This window comes from Trachurus japonicus, chromosome 21 (assembly GCF_045865225.1).
Source record: "Trachurus japonicus isolate A0001 chromosome 21, Traja_1.0".
NCBI lineage: Eukaryota > Metazoa > Chordata > Actinopteri > Carangiformes > Carangidae > Trachurus > Trachurus japonicus.
The window spans coordinates 17284979-17302816 of NC_140927.1; the positions used below are offsets into that span (position 1 = coordinate 17284979).

The 17838-nt window shown below is 37.5% G+C and overlaps 3 protein-coding genes across 4 annotated transcripts; 2 read left to right on the plus strand and 1 right to left on the minus strand.

The window, feature by feature from the left end:
- Positions 1 to 729: 729 nt before the first annotated feature.
- mettl8 (methyltransferase 8, methylcytidine) lies at positions 730 to 8531 on the minus strand. 2 transcript variants are annotated; one of them, XM_085765566.1, is made up of 10 exons: positions 8359 to 8531; positions 5665 to 5812; positions 5260 to 5351; positions 4825 to 5162; positions 4616 to 4665; positions 3591 to 3651; positions 1819 to 1958; positions 1359 to 1465; positions 1196 to 1261; positions 730 to 1092 (listed from the first exon to the last, which is right to left on the minus strand). In XM_085765566.1, exons 2-10 carry the CDS (start codon positions 5805 to 5807, stop codon positions 938 to 940), a joined length of 1152 nt encoding a protein of 383 aa, XP_085621692.1. In that variant the 5' UTR covers positions 5808 to 5812; positions 8359 to 8531; the 3' UTR covers positions 730 to 937. The 2 variants fall into 2 exon arrangements, with proteins under 2 accessions (XP_085621692.1, XP_085621691.1); XM_085765565.1 differs by lacking the exon at positions 8359 to 8531 and having other exon boundaries at positions 5665 to 5939.
- On the plus strand, positions 8061 to 14290 carry dcaf17 (ddb1 and cul4 associated factor 17). The gene is made up of 14 exons (XM_085765564.1): positions 8061 to 8601; positions 8710 to 8813; positions 9308 to 9398; positions 9483 to 9619; positions 9704 to 9782; positions 10032 to 10121; positions 10209 to 10316; positions 10523 to 10625; positions 10963 to 11105; positions 12101 to 12210; positions 12347 to 12434; positions 12660 to 12743; positions 13673 to 13828; positions 13916 to 14290. The coding sequence occupies exons 1-14, from the start codon at positions 8470 to 8472 to the stop codon at positions 14021 to 14023; spliced, it is 1533 nt and encodes a 510-aa protein (XP_085621690.1). The 5' UTR covers positions 8061 to 8469; the 3' UTR covers positions 14024 to 14290.
- A 1082-nt stretch (positions 14291 to 15372) lies between these two features.
- cybrd1 (cytochrome b reductase 1) lies at positions 15373 to 17679 on the plus strand. The gene is made up of 4 exons (XM_085765705.1): positions 15373 to 15654; positions 16402 to 16610; positions 16769 to 16923; positions 17027 to 17679. Exons 1-4 carry the CDS (start codon positions 15468 to 15470, stop codon positions 17295 to 17297), a joined length of 822 nt encoding a protein of 273 aa, XP_085621831.1. The 5' UTR covers positions 15373 to 15467; the 3' UTR covers positions 17298 to 17679.
- Positions 17680 to 17838: the final 159 nt, after the last annotated feature.

The following is a 17838-nucleotide window of genomic DNA, read 5'->3' on the forward strand; positions in this document are numbered from 1 at the left end:
TTCTGTGGCAACATGAAGATGAAACATGTAGAAAAATAAACTTGTGAATAATAAATAACACATAAACCATTCATCGGTTTACGTAAAGTACAAGCACTGGACATTATGATGTTCAAAGCTCAAATAAATGACATTTAGTTTAGAAAGTTATATATTTTACATTTTCTGCAAAAAAAAAAAAAAGTAGCCTACAATAAGTTGATTTATGATCAACAGAATCATCAAAACAAATTATCTCAACAGTTGGGCATGTTAAGTATTCATGGTAATAATTTGAATTTGAGTCTAAATTTTAGAAACTGAGTAAAAGTTTTAAAATTGTCAGACAAAAAATAATAAGACACCTATTATCTAATGAGTTAAGCATAATAGAAATAAACATAGTCCAGCAAATTAGATTTTTGACAACATTTTTAAATGATACCAACATTTTGATTTACACAATTAGTGAACATTTGGTAATGATGATAATACTCATGGTAATAACTGTGACTACAAGTCAGATTTTCAATACTTCAATACAATAAAAATTTTGACTTAAATGTCCAAAATGAATAGACAGGAATTATTCTAGAGGCATAACAACAATTCAGATAATCGTAGTGTTATGTTTTATATTGTGAGTCTGAGTACTGAGAGATTCTCTTCCTTGACTGGCATTGTATGTAGCCTAACTTAAACAACAAAAACAACTTATTATTTTTTTAATAACACTGTTTTCAGTCTGACGCATGTTCACTGTATTCCTTCCTTATTTCCTTTCTATAGTATAAAAAACAGAGGACACCCAGGCTCTGTTTAACAGTATGTTTTTAAAGTTTATTTCAAACTGTTTTGTTCACATACATTTTGGTAGAAAAAAATAAATAATTTAACACACACACACACACAAGTATAAAGGCTCATAGCTCTGAATAAGGCTGTGCGTGATGAGGTGCTAAGATGGTGGAGGTGGGTATGATTTCCTGTACTTGCTCTGCATCCAAACCCGATGCATTACAACTTTCTTCCCCCTGTTCACCTGTAGTCGCCTGTCCTCGAGGTTCTGAATTTCTTCCAGTCCAGCACTGGAGAATAAATCATGAACCTCTTCTGTGAAGAAATATCCAAAAACACAGTAAGGATGGTGTCAGGATTCCTGGACTATATTTGTAACATATATATTCCTAAATCCTCAAATTAATCTCAGTAATACCTTTTGTGAAAAAATAAACACAGGTTCCATCTCCACGTGTGTAGAAATTCTCAGATAAGCAGCGTCCTGATTGAAAACAAAGATTAGATTAAAAGATTAAAGATTTAAAGTTTTACACTGAATAAACAACAAATTAAATGTATTTTACTATTTGAAGGCTCACCCTTCTTAAACCTGAGTTGTGAGAAGTCATATCTCCCATAATCACGGAAGAGGAATATCCCTCCATGTTTCAAATATGTAGATAGTCCCTTCACGACTCCCTGCACTCTGTCAATGAAATATCAATTAATGGAACAATAATGTTGTATAATTTGATTACTACTGAAGATTCACTACCCAGACATAATGCAGGATGTATGGGATTGCAAATCATTTTAGCCTCAAAAAATATAATAAACAGCTAAACAAGCAAAGTAGACAGATAGATAATAATTAGATTACACTCTGTGGAACAATACAGTCTGCATTTGGTTTAATATGTTTGGGTTTTGTAATGACATTCAGACAAAGCCAGGGGAAAGTGAAGCTGGGTTAGTGAGGTTATGTGGGTTGGGGGCGGGGAATGGCAGGTGATAAATGACATCAGGCTCCGCTGTCTTTGTGTTGTAACCTTCACCTACCGCTCTGGATGAATGGAGGAGAGCACAAAGACTGCTAGAATAACATCCAGGCTCTGTGGAGGAAAGGGAAACGAGGCCATCTCCTCGCAAAGGTCATGGACAAAGGCATGGCAGACAGAGTCATCGTAGTCTGGATGGTCCTGTGTGAGGAACATAAAGTAGGCTGTAAGTACAGTGTACATAAAAGTTAGTAAATAGCATAATATTAATCATTCAAGAAAAATACAAGTTAAAAATCTAATTTTTTTTATCATCAAATAATATGGGGGATGATCTGTCAGAGTTGGGTAACAGATTTATTTCTGTCTACATAAAGCCATAAGACTTTTTATTCATCCCACACTTTGAAATTTGGCTGTTTTTTGTTTTTTTAAAAAGAAAAAAGGGGAGAAATATGCAAATATAAATATATAAAATGAACACATAAAACAAAAGAGAGAGAGACATTTTGTAAAGTTATGTACCAAATTATTTCAAGAGTATTTACAGTTATGTACAAAAACTGAATAAAAATTATATTTACAACAATGTTGATTGTTGTGAGGCAGAAAAAGCAATTGCACAGATAGGGTAAGGTGTGCAGTCTGTACACAAAAACTGTAGTGGTGCGTGGACATAAATAAATAAATAAATAAAACTGTAAACTGTATAAATACAGCCTAATTAGGCAATTTCATATGGTTTATTTGTAGTTTGAATTGTCAGGCCTCTTACCCTCAAGTTATTAATCTGTCTCATGCAATTACTTTAAATGTATTAAATCCATCTCTTCCTCATGAATGGTTCATTGTCAACTGTGGCTTGATAAAGAACAAATACATTAAAGATGTTTTTGGGTTGTTTCTAATACTAATTAAATGGTACCATGTGATGATTTCCATGTTGGTTATCATGTGCTTAAATGATGATGTCATCTCTTGTGTAGGCCTACAACTAAACTTGCATTCATCATGTGAATATTTCTTCTTACTTTGCTAAGCTATACTCCTTCTGAAGTTTTTTATTCATGATTTTCCTCTCGATAATGTCTCATATTTGGAAACAAAATTTCCCACAGATGAATTTAAACAGCCTTGACTGGAATCCATTTGCTCTTATAAGACACACCTACTGTGATCACTCTTTGACATTTCAGTTTTATGCTCTCACTCTAATGAGTTATTTCTACTGGCAGCTGTGGGCATTCAGCAGCAGAAAATGAAAAGAAATACATGCGATTACTGCGGGATACAAAGATGTTCAGTAGAATTAACATAAGTTTCAATGAGGTCTTTGTCAAGACCAAAACCAAAAGATAATTCACATTTAATTCACATTTAAAGCTGTGCAGACATATAATCTACCATTATCTTGTGTTATATTCTTCATTGATTGAACTTCAGCTACTATGCAGAGTTGTACGTGCACATTTTATTAGGGAAATATGATAATGACAATGAAATGTAATTGAAAACATAATTCTGTAAAAGCGGAAAATTTTATATTAACCACAGATTTACTATGCATAAACTGAGGGTATTCCTTCATCAATGTTTTCTTTCTGAATATTTCACCAGTCTATGATATAGGGCAACATAATCTAATATGACTGTTAACACCTTCAGCATATTTTACAGGTATACTATAAGGACGAAGCTAAGGTGATATTTCATATATTTTCATACAGCATACGGGTTATATAAATCAGTATTGCAATGTAAAAATGTAGTGACCAATATTCAGGCTTTTGAATATTGTGTATATTCAGGCCAAGCAATATTAGAAATGTTTACCTTGACCAGCTGAATGGCACGTGGGGAGAAGTCACAGCAGTATAGAAATGCATCTGTTTCTCTGTGAAATAGAAAAGCCACTTTAACAACCCCTAAATCATCATATGTGCAGATAATAAATATTTGATGAAGCAATTTCGTGGCTCTAAAAAACACTTTACACTATACACAGAGCAAAAAAAACAAATTCAAAGTCTGTCTGCCTAGGAAAAACAAATGGAGGGCATATTGCAGACACTGGAAGTGAGAAGAGTTTAAGGCAACTCTGGCAATTTTAAAGTAAACTCTCATCATTATTCTAATGTAGTCTTGACCCAGAAACTGATTTTAGAGCTGGTGTCTTGCCAGCCCTTGCTTCAAGGTCTCCAGGAATCCTTGTCTAAAGAGGCACAATGGCACCATACAGACCTTTTCCTCTGCAGACATTTTGACATGACACCCACCATAACAAGCCAAAATAGCTGCTGTGAAAAAGACCCATTTAGAAGTATTTCATAATCGCACCTCTTTTAACAACCCTGTCTATACTAGTCAACCCATTTCTCATATCTGCTGTAGCTTGTGTTCCAAATTCGGATACAAAGAGTGGAGAGTTATATTTTTTTTTTTACATATAAATCACAATATCAGTTTTAAGCCCTTCTAATGTTTGATTTTCTAATGCTTCAAGTGTGTGAACCTTTCAAGCGAACAGAGTGAACTGGGAGACCAGAGTGGTTCACTGCTGCTTCTCTGACATAAAATATACTGACAAACCAAATTTTCCCACACCAACTAAACAACGTCTATTGATCATTAAGGTGGTGGTTCTGATGTAGCGTAAGGATGTCAGCTGTTTAAACTAACAGCACAAAGACAAACATTGTTTGTTTGATGGGTATTTTGGAAATACTATAAATCATTGTGCTAGCTTGGGATATGTAGCTGAATATCATGGCATGCACATTCAAACAAGCTTTAAAATTGTAATCTTTTTGTATGTGGAATATCTTGCAATGTGTGGAATATGTAAAATATGTACTTACTTTATAGAATTCACAATGGGGAATACACTGTTACCAACCCCACATCCAACCTGTGAAAGGAAAATATATTTTGTTTTTAATTCTGCCTATAGGAACATGGCAAAGCAAAGCTGTCAATGTGGTTATTTAACACTAAGTAAAGTAAATTATATATTTTTCTTGCACACAATTGTCTATATTAAAACAATTAAAAGCAGATCTCTGAAAACCTCAAAGATCCTAAAAGATGCATGTTGTCCAGGGAAAGAAGAAGTCTGTGTGGCATCCTCATTTTTTTGGAGTGATGGTCCTTGACAATTAGCAGCATGTCTGTGATGGGGAGAGGTGCCACTGTGTTGATGCTGTATGGTCTCAGAGTCCATGGTGGATCCACTGCGTGGCAGAATTTCTCGCTGCTGATCACCTTGATGCCCGGCTTGGAGGTTTGTTCCCGAGGGAAGTAGCTCTGGAAATTCTAAAAACAGCCACCTGCGATCTTTGAAGAACTTATTCTGGTGCATCTCATAAAACTTGTCCCAGTACTGATGAGCATCTGTGTCAAAAGTACCTGTGAGGAGGGAATTGAGGAGCAGTTTAACCACTGTATTGTCATTAAACCTAATCAAATCTAGCTTGGAAGATATTTTGCAGTAATATATGCTTGCCTTGTTCATTTAAAGGAATCTGTACACAGGAATTTTCTTGTGCTTTCTGCTGTGCATTTTCCTTGTCCTCTTCTGTCCACTGTACATGATCCCTACAACGTAAAACAAAGTAGTGAATCACAAACTATCCGATTAGGGAACTATCTCATTTTCTCCCTTACCAAATATTTTTCAGTGTCTCTAAACATATGCTTCATATATTCAATTATATAAAAACTACAACATACAAATCCGCACTGTTTATCAAAGTTAATGAAAAGGCTCCTGTATGAAGCCTAAATTTTAAATCCCTTACACACAATATTCAGATGACTGACAAATAAAATGAGCCTTAATGAGCTGTTCAGCAATAATAAACCAATATGAGTTATTATTATTATTATATAATAATAGTACAGCACGAACCACATGTTGTGCTTAAAGACGTCATCAGGATTGGTCAGAGTCCGTGAACCCAGTGGAGCTGAAGGTCTTCCCCCAGTGCCTTTCAGTCTTGTGCTGAAAACTTTAGCCACGTTGGCTACACAGAAGCTCCGCAGTTTATGCATTTACTCTGTAAAAGGGCAGCAAGAGTTTAAATACCTTTTATAATGCTTTGACTGAGCACCTACGGCTATTAAGATTCATGAAAGCTGCAGCTGTTGTAATCTTTTGTCAATACTCTGCTGTGACTGTATGTTATTTTTCTTTTCCATGTGTATTTTACTTTTAAAAATCAATGTTCAGTTTAATATTAATACATTTCCATAAAAATACTATTCATAAATGATTTTCAAAAAAAGTCCAGAAATTACATTAAAATAACAAAAGACTGCTACACAGAACTATACTAAATATATTTTCATAAGAAGACAGAGGTCCCAGTGTGCTCAGCCAAGGGTTAAGATCAGCATTAATGGTTTTTATAATCTTGGTTTTGTGGAGAACAAGTTTCATTTAGAGTTTAATTACTCCATGTACAGTGACCCGAGGAGTTGCTATTCAAACCAACACTAAGGAACTTTTCAACCTTCATAAAATATTTTCATAACTTTTGTGATGATACATCGACTTACAACAGGTTGAATGACCCCTCTGTCATGGCCTGAGGGGGTCTGTGTTGCCTTCACTGGCATAAGCAACTTTGAGGAGCATGGTAGGAACCCTGCTCTCACTTTACTTTCACTTTCACTTTTGCGAGTCACAACAAGGAGGGAACAGGCAAAACGGCACTTTAGCAATGGATTATGTTTGTGTTTTCACTTTGAAATGATCCACTGGAAACAGAAACTTAGTTTTGATGTCTTCTGTTAATTTTAATGCAGGATATTTACAGGGCTTCACGCTAGTGTTCATGGGAAATGGAGTCTTCCTTCAGGCAAAACACTACCGCTTTGGTCCACAGGTGCCGCCAAACTCAACCAAAACTGAAAGTTCTTTAGTACTGCTTTAAAATGATGAAGTTGAGGAATCCTGATTTGTTTTGGTTATCCAAAGATTATACATTGAAAGAGGCATTTTAACATGGAGGCTTTTGTGTTGGCAAGATTAATAGCGCGGTAAGACTGATTCCTTGTGTCCTCGCTATTTACTGTTGTGTAAATTGGAACTTTTGATTTTTTTCTTCTCTGAAATTATGCAACTGTACAAAACTGTTATATAACTAACTTTCTTTCAGAAAACTGAATGGTTGTTTTTGTGACTTAAGAATGCAGTGATGATCAATATAAAAATGAAAGGCATGTTATAACAAACATCTTGGGGGTATAATGAAATTAATGGAAAAGGAAAATATGGACAAGGCTAAATAGTCTAATTTAAGTGTTAATTATTGTTATGCAGATGGAAGACAACATCTTTTTTATAAGTGTACGTAAGAAAACTGAGTCTTATTCTTAGAAACCTCTTTATCATACTGATTCACAGCTGAGACAGTTATCATAAACTCATTCAGTGAAGCCAAACTCAACTGATCCTTATTTTAAAGTGTTGTGAAACCTCAAAGTTACCAAAGATACCAAATACATAAGACTGAATTTTGGAGAAATCTGTTGAAATTGAAATTCATCATTGTGAGAAGAGGAAAGGAGTGATGGCAATGAAACTATGTAAAAAGAGGTTGGGCAGACCTCAAAAATCCACCATGAATGAACAACTGCAGGAAACATTAGATGAAAGGCACAATTTTAGCCAGGTTTAAACTCCACTTCCAATCTGTAGGTAAATCTCCAACATGTGGTGTGTGTGCAAGACAGCAAAGACATAAAAGTGGAGTGATGCGAGGAAGAATGTATAGATAAGTGGTAAGAAAAAACTCAAACTGGATACAACGAAGAACATTTATCAGCTGTGATGTCAGCCTGGGTTTTTGTTAATGCCACAAGTCCTCGTTTTGTTTTGTAGCCTACTTTTGGCTATTTACTTTGTGTAAATACAATTATCCACTGAGTTATGTTGATTTGAGAGCTGGAACAAGCTGGAACAAGCTATAACAGAGTATAGAACATATAATGAAAGTGAATGGCACAGTAGACTATGCATTATTTACATGGTAGGCCTATGTTATGTTGTGTGTCTGATATTTCACTTTTAAACATAGCTATATCTATTCACTTCTTTGTGAGAAAGATCATTTCCTGCCCTGCATGAAGTGAAGAGACTAAGGCAGTTCAATACTTTTTGTCCCGATGATGGGATGAAACAGCACAGTATTGTATGTGTTTACGTTTACAGTGTGAATGTTAATGCAGGAGGGGGGCGCTCGAGCATCAAGATGAATTCCGCGTGCGCGTGTTTTATTTTCTTCATAGAAGAAGGCGCTCGTGAGGACTACAAATACGGAGCAACATTAGCCGCTAACTAACGTCAACGCTGGTCAAAGTAGGAAGTTATCGTCCTCCTGCTTGAAGTCGCCGGTGTCCCTTAGTTGTTTGTCACTTCTGAACAACTTTGCTGTTTCACTCGGTCAGTCACAGCGGGTTAGTTGCGTGTTTTAGAGTGAAGTTATTAGCGACATGTCGATGCTAATGCTAACGCTAACGGACTGGCCCCGCCGAACACATGCGGCTTAAAACGGTGCTAACGCTGTCAGAAGAACCGGGGAAAGCAAGCAGCTCTCACCTGGCTCTGGCTGTGGCTGTGGCTGTGGTTTCCGGCGGCTCCACTCAGGCTGTTGTCGGCTCCAGGCGGCATGCTACCGGACCGACCTCTGGAAGACAGTAGTGCCGCCTGATGATGGCGCCGCTGCGGAGGAAGAGGAGCCTGAACTCCGCCGAGCTGCTGATCCGGAGGAGCAGAGGTGTCACCGATGCTGGGACTCTGATCAGACACAACATGAAAGTCCTGAGACACATCCTCCTCCAGGTATAATAAGAGAAGAAGACTCTCCAGGAGCTAACAAGTTAACAAAGTTAATGTTTTTCCATACATCTCAACTTTTTTTTGTTTGTTTGTTATGTTTTTGCACTGTAGGAAAACAGGAATTTCAGGAAAGTATGGAGCAAGACCTCAAAATCAACTATCATGTATGAAAATGGTAAAATCTACTTTGAAAATTACCAGAACTGCTACAGTTGGTGAGTATAAATTACAACATCTTTTAATATGCCCATAAAAACATGAGTCAATTGCTGCACACTCTCGATGTTCATTGTGAAGTTTAGGCTACACATTTCAAGAAAACTGTATTAGTTGCCCACCTGTATAATCCATTAGAGCATATTAATTTACCTTTTTATTTCATTAGCAGTGTGACAGAGAAGTTTATTATTGTAATTGTAAACCAATATGGCATGATGATTCAGCCGAGTCACTGGACCTAAGATATTATACTTGGACACATTGCATATAGACAAAAGTTGTTATCCCATGTTCATTGATCTTTATGAGTTGATGCTAATTGTAGCATTATAATATGGTGCAAAAGGAGGAGATGAGTTGGAATTCTTTTTTGAAACAATTGAGAGATGAATTATATTGTTTATTAGGCCTACGTGCACCAGTTTTATCCCATACAGATACAGTTTATGTTGACATAGAAATAAGTCTTTTTTTTTTTTTTTGCTTTCAGTGTCCATTCAGAGCCTCACATTTTGTACAAACTGCCTAAAAGGTCTAAACTGGAAAAATTTGAAGATGCCTTGCTGTGTCAGAGCCCACTTGTAAGTGAAAGCATTAGTTGATATCTGAGCATTGAACTTGCAATGAATGAACACATTTTAACAACTCAACTTTCTTTTTGACAGGATAAAACACTGGCCTCTCCCTCTGATCATAAACCCAGCCTCGTGGCTTTGACAGCCAATAACTGGCTGTATCGCCTTTCAGCTGATACGGGAGAAGAGCTGCAACGAGTTTACCTCTCTTCAAACCACAAGTTCAAGTACTGTCAAGGCTTTGACTTCTATGATCTTTGAGTGGAGGTTTTCATTTTCATTTTAGTTGAAAAACCTTTATGTTTTCAAAGGTATCTTGGCTGGGAGGTTACTCAAGAGATGCTGTATGTTAAATCTGTGCAAAACAAGGAAACACCATTAGCACGACAGGTAAGATAAACAATTGTTTTTTATTCAGCTTAATACCTTGTTTTAGAGTGACAGCACACTTTAAAGGACCTTTCTGTAAATTGAATTTCTTTAATGAATTTTTAGGGGTGTTTGCCAAAGCCAAGGAAAACAAACATGGCAATTTGCAAAAACATGATAAAACTCAGTAGTCAGGGGCTCCAACTAATGATTTCCATCATGAGCTGTCAACTCTTACAGAAATGTTCCTGTATTTCTTTTATTGCACAGGCTGGTATCACTCAGAATACAGTGATGCACTTGGCCATCTTTCAAGTCTTCCCCTTGCAAATTGTGGGCTCAATGGAGATCAACAAAAAGGCATGTAGATTCATTTGTTGTAGTTAATCAAATGTTTCCACAGGAGTGATATGTTATTACTTATATATGTAAATCTTACTCTTTCAGGTATTTGGAAATGGTGTTACTGACGTTGTTCTGTCTCAAGGTGTCCTTGCTGTGTCCTACAGCAACAAGTCTGTGAAGCTGTACAGTTTTAAACACATTGTGGACAGGGTATGTATTTTCTGTCCTGAAAAAGCACTGCATTGTTGTATACTACTGCATGCAATCAGAATGTATAAATTACTGTCAGAAATATTCTTTGAAGAAATTATACTTGTGAATATTCGATATTTTCTCATTATTTTTGCATTATATAGCTGTTTACTTATCTGTTTATCTTATGAAAATGAGAAAATCCTGTGATTGTTCTGTTTCAGTACATGACAGAGAAGTTGGTGCTTGGAGAGCAGAGTTCTCTTCTTGGAGGCAAACCAGTGGGAGAGGCTCCGTTTGGTATCCCCGTAAATATCCAGATCACAGGTTGGTGTGTTTGATGGTTAAACTGTATCTTTGTGTTAAAGTTACACAGTAAAACTAATTTGGGGTGCTGTAGTTGGGTGGTTAGAAAGCCCTTGCCACTATTCTGGTCCTTGTGCAGGAGATCATTTCGTTTACATTAATGATTATTCACTGTGTGCCTGTTGCCCCATTCTCCCCCCCCCATTTCCTGTCATACCGCCACTGTTCTATCTAATAAAGGCACAAATGCTAAAGAAAAAGAAAAAATCAACCAACTTATTTGTCCACTGTGAGGATGAATGCTTTTGTCCCTGTAACAAAATAAGCACGAGTTGTCTTTGTTTATCTTACTGCACAGATTGCCCTCCTGTACTTTTTGAGGTGTCGTGCTCAAGCAACGGTGTCCAGATCGGAGGCTACCCATGGCACTACATCTACACCCCACCATATAAAAGACACAAGGGGACCTACCACATCTGTTCGCTCAAGGATAGCACTATGGTAAATTTAAAGAATTCTCTTTCAGCATATAATATAACATATTTCACTAACTGGTAATTTCAGTATAAAAGGAAACGCATGCTTGGCTGTAGTAGTTTCCCTCAGTCTTGTAGTGGGATTGTCTAAACAGCCACCAAATTCATCAGAGACAAATTGAAAGTGTCAGGATAAGAAGGGCCACAGATGTTTCTGACAGTCGCTGTATTCAGCTGCTGAACAGAGCAGGATGTGACCAAATCTGTTCAAGCCACTCAAAGACCCTCAAAATGGTCCAAGTATGTTTTGTTGCAGATCTTTGTTGTGTCTGTGTCACACACGATTCTTGTTTTCTTTTCTATTCAGATTGTTCAAGGTTTTCTTTTGCTTTTTTTGTTTAATTTTTGACAACAGTGTTACTCGGATGTATCTTACCTGAAACAATTTCAATTTCAGCAACCAAGGTTGCATAATAAATTGTGTGGAAAGACATTAAACCACACTTGAGCTGCCACATTTTCCAAAACACAAGAACACAGTTTTATTTGCTCTGATTATACTGATGTACGTGGGATACACCAAAATACTGCATGAGCATAATAGTATAATAATTAAATACAGTGGTAGTGTTATTTTGAAATGGTATGCAGAGTACACCGTGAGCAGTCATCTTATTAAATTCCCACCTCAAAGTTTAAAAGCTCCAACAGAAGCATCATTTTACATAACCACCTTCGAGTCAACACAATTGTTAAAGGGATAGTTCAGGCTGTTTTTAGAACGGCGGAGCAGAGCTGCGAGCTGCTCAGAGCTACGCTACAGAGGCTAAAGGGATTTCTTGGTTTCCCTCATTAAACTCATCGAATACACAATCCACAAACTCCAAAACGCTCTCGTGGACAAGTTGTGAACTGCACATTCACCACGCTACGAGATAATAATGGAACGTTACGAGACTATCCCTTTAGGATGTAGTTAATTGCCTGTGTAATTGTTACATTTTAATTTTATGACCTTAGGCAACAAATGGAATACAAAACATGAACTGCGACTCTCTGGAGAGTGATGGGATTTTTTTCCACCCTGACGACTCGGGAAGAATCATCCATGTTGGACCGACCACCATAAAGTGAGAACTAGGGTCAGGAAAAAATGATCACAAATACCAATCCAATAATACGTAGTCAACAGAGGTTTAAAGGCTTCTCTATGTGTTATGTTTCATAAGGAAAGTGTTTTTACTTTGTTGTTTTTTCTCTTTGAAGTGTGCTTAAAATCCTTGGTGAGCTGAACTGTAGTTTGCCGTCAAAGGTGGTTGAGGATTTCTCAATGGTGACTCATCGGGACAGTAATGTGAGTATGTTGCTTCTCACCATGTGCTTGGCAGACTTACTTTACCCTCATCATGATTCATCCTTGTGTATTTACTGCTTTGTCACTCTGACGTTGGAGGTAAATCTAAAGCAGTAACCCAGTCTGTCTAGAACAGAAGCACAAAGGCACAGTGTAGAGATGGACTGCACATTTATTTCCATAATCACAGAAAACTGAACGTTTCTGTTTTCCCAACCTCTACAGCGTTCCTCACAAGTCACTGTCACGTCATCAGGACGCACAGTGAAGAAAAGATTTAATCAGCTGGATGATGACCCAGATCAAGAGGTACCAACATATACAGACTTGAAAAACATAAAAAAAATGGACATTCACACAACAAGTTCAAGCAATTCTGGTCTTATGAGCTGTTTTAGGATAAATTTAAATGCATGTGCTGCATTGGATTATATGTTTTATTATTATTATGATGATGAAAATAATCATAGTTGATTAAAATATACATATATATTTACTTTATTTCAGACACATGTTAGGTCCATAAAGACGAGACAATTAAACAAAAAAAACAAACAGTAAAACAATTGTAAAAGATCCTACAGAGACCAGTGTGCCAGTGTTTAGTGGTATAAGACCAGCTGTATACCGATAGCAGCTTAATTAATGGCGTTATAATGGCGTTTTTGGACTTGTCCAAATGAAACATGTCTTAGTAGAGCTCCGAGGGTGGGCACACTGCAATTTACAAATAGCTGACTTGCACTGTGCCACGAAGCAGCAGCGTATATAATAATAAAAATATCTTTTTAAAATACCGGAATAACGTGTTTGATAAGAGGAGGTGGATTTTATTCCATTATCAAATGTCTTTCTGTGGTGCTTATTTATCGTCTTTCAGTCGGAAATGGAAATGTTCCATTTGTCTTGGACAGACATCCATCAGTCTGCTAAGTCTTCGGGCCACTCTATGTATGTTTACACATGAGGACAAGTTACCTGGAGCATCGTTACTAGGAAAAACATCAAGCCATTGGTGACTAAAATCACCACCTACGATACAGAGAACCACAAAGTTTAAACTGAGGACTCATGAGAAAATCAAACATCACTGTTTCACCTGTAACCATGCCAGACAGTGTTGCACTGATTGCACCCTGAAAACCCCAGTAAGCTCATATAAACAAGCTCAACCACTGGAGGTCAGTAAAAAAAGACCTCAACAAAGACTTTATGGTGACAGTAATGTGGTCTTACAGACTTTCCGTTTGGTGGAATATGAAGATGAGCTGGACCTCTTGGCCGTTGTGCTAACGAACGGTGAGGAGGGAGAAGGACGGGCTTACATCCGACTGCATGACAACCAGAGTGGGAAGTTACAGCGGACAATCAATCTGGTTGAACCGTGGGACGAGGTGAGTAACGTCTCATGAATAAATCAGTGTTGGGCTCAAGTGTCTGTCTATGGGGAATTAATTTGTGCTCATATTGTTTGTTTGTAGACCTATCGACATGAGCTGTTCTTTGACAGAGATACGATTGTTCATATTGAACAGAAGAACGCCAACTTCTGCTGCCATGTGTATAAACTCAAGGTCACCAGAAAATGAGCAGTGCAATTAAAGCTGGAGTAAAACATTGATAGTTTTTTATGTTTTGTAAATATTTGTCAATTTGTGTCTTTATGCAGTTTTGTATAATTATGTTATATTTTATCTCTGGATCAGTGTGTCATTATTTCTTCTGTGTAAATCAAACTTGAAAATCAAGTTGGTTATTGAAATCACTGTATTATTGTTTGGAAGACTTGACTGTGTCACATTTTTTCCACTGATAACCTGAAATTAAAATGTAGATTTTTTTACTACTCACTCTCTGTTTCTGCTTCATTCTGTTTTTGCATCATTCACATCCAAATATTAATACATATGAGTTGCGAGTGCGACCATCATAAATACAGCATATAGTAAACATTGTGACTAGCTATTCATTTGAAAATATGGGATTTTTGCACAAAGCTACAGTTGAACCAACTGGCAGTATGTTATATTTTCAATCAGTTTCTCATTGTGAGCAATGGATCCTACGTGAAGACTTTATTTTATATAGTCTGTGGCTGTATGTCATTGTTCCCAGGCTTGTCTGGTGAAACGACACCCACACAGTTCGATGAAGCAGGGGCCTTTCTCGCTGTAATGATTTCCCAGCTGGACATTCATCCACATTGCAAATGTTTGCAGTGTCACATTTCACAAACAATTGTTGCTTGCAGATTTCCGGATTAAAATGACTCCTTTGAGGCTTTTGCTTCCTCGTGCATACGTCACAGTGTTTTGTCTCTGCAAATTGCAGGTTGCAGCATAAGTGATGATTTTAAATGTTGAGCTACTGTTAAATAATATAGAATTAATGTTTTCATCCAAACTCAAACTTGTGTACAACATTTTAAAGAAGCAAAAATAAAGCAAGTAAAAATATGAATGAAGAGTTCCTCATCAATGTGTAGCTGCTGCTGTTGCAAAAACATGTGCAACTAATGTGAAGTGTATCCTCTAATACGTAGAAAGTTGCTTTAGTTATGACTTTGATTATTACAGATAAATATTTTCAGTTTTCAGGTCATTTTGCACATTAAACACTCTGAATTGCTCGGAGTGAATTGTTGAACCTGCTGGTTTAACTTTATAATCATCAGATGCAGTTGGTGTCCACGTTGATATAAATGATAAATGATGAGTGATAACATAATAGAAACATCTGTCAATATTTATAAAACCACGGGCTCAAACTGTAGACAGGAAAAGTCACACAGCTGTTAACTGTCTCTGACTCAGCACAAAAAAATTCAAACATCTCTTTTTTTTTTTCTCTCCTACCTTGTGAAGTTACAAAACGTGTTTCCTCCAAACATCAGCCTCGCTCTGGGTCATGTGACCGTGGTCAGTGCGACTCACCAGCAGCAGCCACTTGAAGTTGATGTGAGTGCGATAGTGCCAGTGAGCGCAGCGCCGGTGAAGTCTCCTCCTCGTCCTCCTGGTCCACACGTTGGTCGCGATGGAGAGTTACAGACATTTCCTGGTCGCTCTCTCTGCAGCCGGAGCCGTCGGCCTCGTCTCCGTCATATTCGTGCTAAGATGGGTCCTTCATTTCAAGGGAGGTTTAGCCTGGGATGGAGGATCGGCCGAGTTCAACTGGCACCCGGTCCTTATTGTCACCGGGTTTATTTTCTTGCAAGGAGTGGGTGAGAAGACTTTCTTTTTCTTTCTTGAAATATGGTGGGACAGGACAGGCAGACGGTCTGTGGGGGTGTTGTGTAAAAAAAAAAATGGAAAAAATGTCAACAACCAGAGGAAGTTATTGCTCAGGGCCAAGTTACACAAGACTTGAGGGAGGCTGCTGCTGATCACTGGGGAGGATTATAATGTTGTCCACCAGCTGAACTTTCACTTTCACTGGTCAGACAAAATCTTGTGAGTTTAGGGTTTCTACTTTTACGCTACTTCTTCTTTAGTATTACCAGGAACACAATACTAAGGAAATAGGCCAGTCTATTTTTACTGCACTACATGACATAGACTACTTTTTTAGATTTTGCACATGGACATGATACATTGTGAGATAAGCGATGACTGGTTGTACCTATAGGTGTTTGTCATGTGGATGATACTGTACAGACCTCATGACTTAACAAATGGGCTGTCCTGCACAAAAACCACATTTATCATATTTTTTGTTGTGCATTTTATTAACATATTTTGCCAGCAATAGCCAACTTAAAAAAGGAGTTTTTCTTGTGACATAGTACTTTGTTATGACCCATGTAGGCTATGTAGACTTCACATTGTTTAAAAGACCTGAGAACTGGACATCAACATGTGCCTGCCATGTATTAAAATGTGTCTTAACTATAAAAAGGGTTATTATCTTGAAATATGAATCACCCTTGCATTGAGATCTGGTTTATTTACCATGAATGACTCTCTTGCAGCCATCATCATCTACAGACTCCCCTGGACCTGGCAGTGGAGCAAACTAACGATGAAGTTCATCCACGCAGGCTTGAACCTGGTCGCCTTCGTGTTTGCTGTTATATCTCTGGTGGCAGTTTTTGACTTCCACAATGGTGCCAAAATCCCCAACATGTACAGTTTGCACAGCTGGCTTGGTCTGATAGCTGTGATCCTGTACTGTCTGCAGGTAAATAGATTATTCTTTTGTATACTGAGACTGAGAGGAAACCAAAGCACACATTCCCCTCTCTCTCTCTCTCTGTTGTTATCTAAAGTGCTCAGTGAATAAGAGTCTTGATTAGCGCAGTATCTGACAAGTGCATTTTTCTCTCCTTCAATGAGCAGCTTGTTCTTGGAGTTGGCATGTACTTGATACCAGTAACACCTGTATCCTGGAGAGCAGCGTTCATGCCCCTCCACATCTACAGTGGCCTTTTTCTCTTTACCAGTGTGATAGCTGTAGCACTGATGGGCATCACTGAGAAACTCATTTTTGGCCTGTAAGTATTTTTTTTTAAAAAAGACTCACAATGCTCTATAAAACATATGTGCAATGTTAATAATTTCTGAATATTATTTTCTTTTTTGTGCTTTATGAAAAAGGAGCGACCCAAAGTATAAGGACTCCCCCCCAGAGGCAGTGTTTGTAAATGTCCTGGGAGTCCTCCTGGTGGTTTTTGGAGCTCTGGTTCTCTGGATTGCCACTCGAACCTCTTGGAAACGCCCAAGTGACCCAACCATGCATACTCTACATTCCAATGGGGGAGGTGAGGACAACAGCAAAGTTGGTCCAGCCTTGTCTCAGCTGTCTGATGAAGCTGATGCTGAGGCCTCTGGGGATGTGAGGAGGAGGAGCAACAAATTAGATGATTAGTCCGACTGATTACAGAACAACTGAATTAAAGGTGGCCCGGCCTACAGTGCTTGAATGTATGTTCACAGTCTACACTGGTCAGAGAAAGTTAAAAATGTGTTGATCCCTGCATACATAATTGTCTTTCTTGCACTATATCATTTTGTTTATTTTGAACCTATTATTGCTTTCTCTCAAATGTATTCTTGTAAGTGCATGTAAATAATAAGCTGCTTTATAAAGATTTTCAGATAATTAAGTAGAAATATTCTTACTGACATATAATGTACAAATTATCATGACAGATTTTATAATTCATTTGTATTCTGGCATAATGGTTTTTGGATCATGTTCAGAGCCTACCCACATTTTACAATAAATATTTTTTTTGCAAGTTCTAACTAATGTTGTTTACTCAGTTAATACGATTATAATCTAATTACTGGCTTTCCAGGTTTAATTGGCTATTGTGAGGTTTTAGAAAGCTCTCAAGTGCTCATGCTTGACCTCAGATGGCAGCAGCAGTGCACAGCCACGCAAAAGCCAAATGTCAAATTTTGAC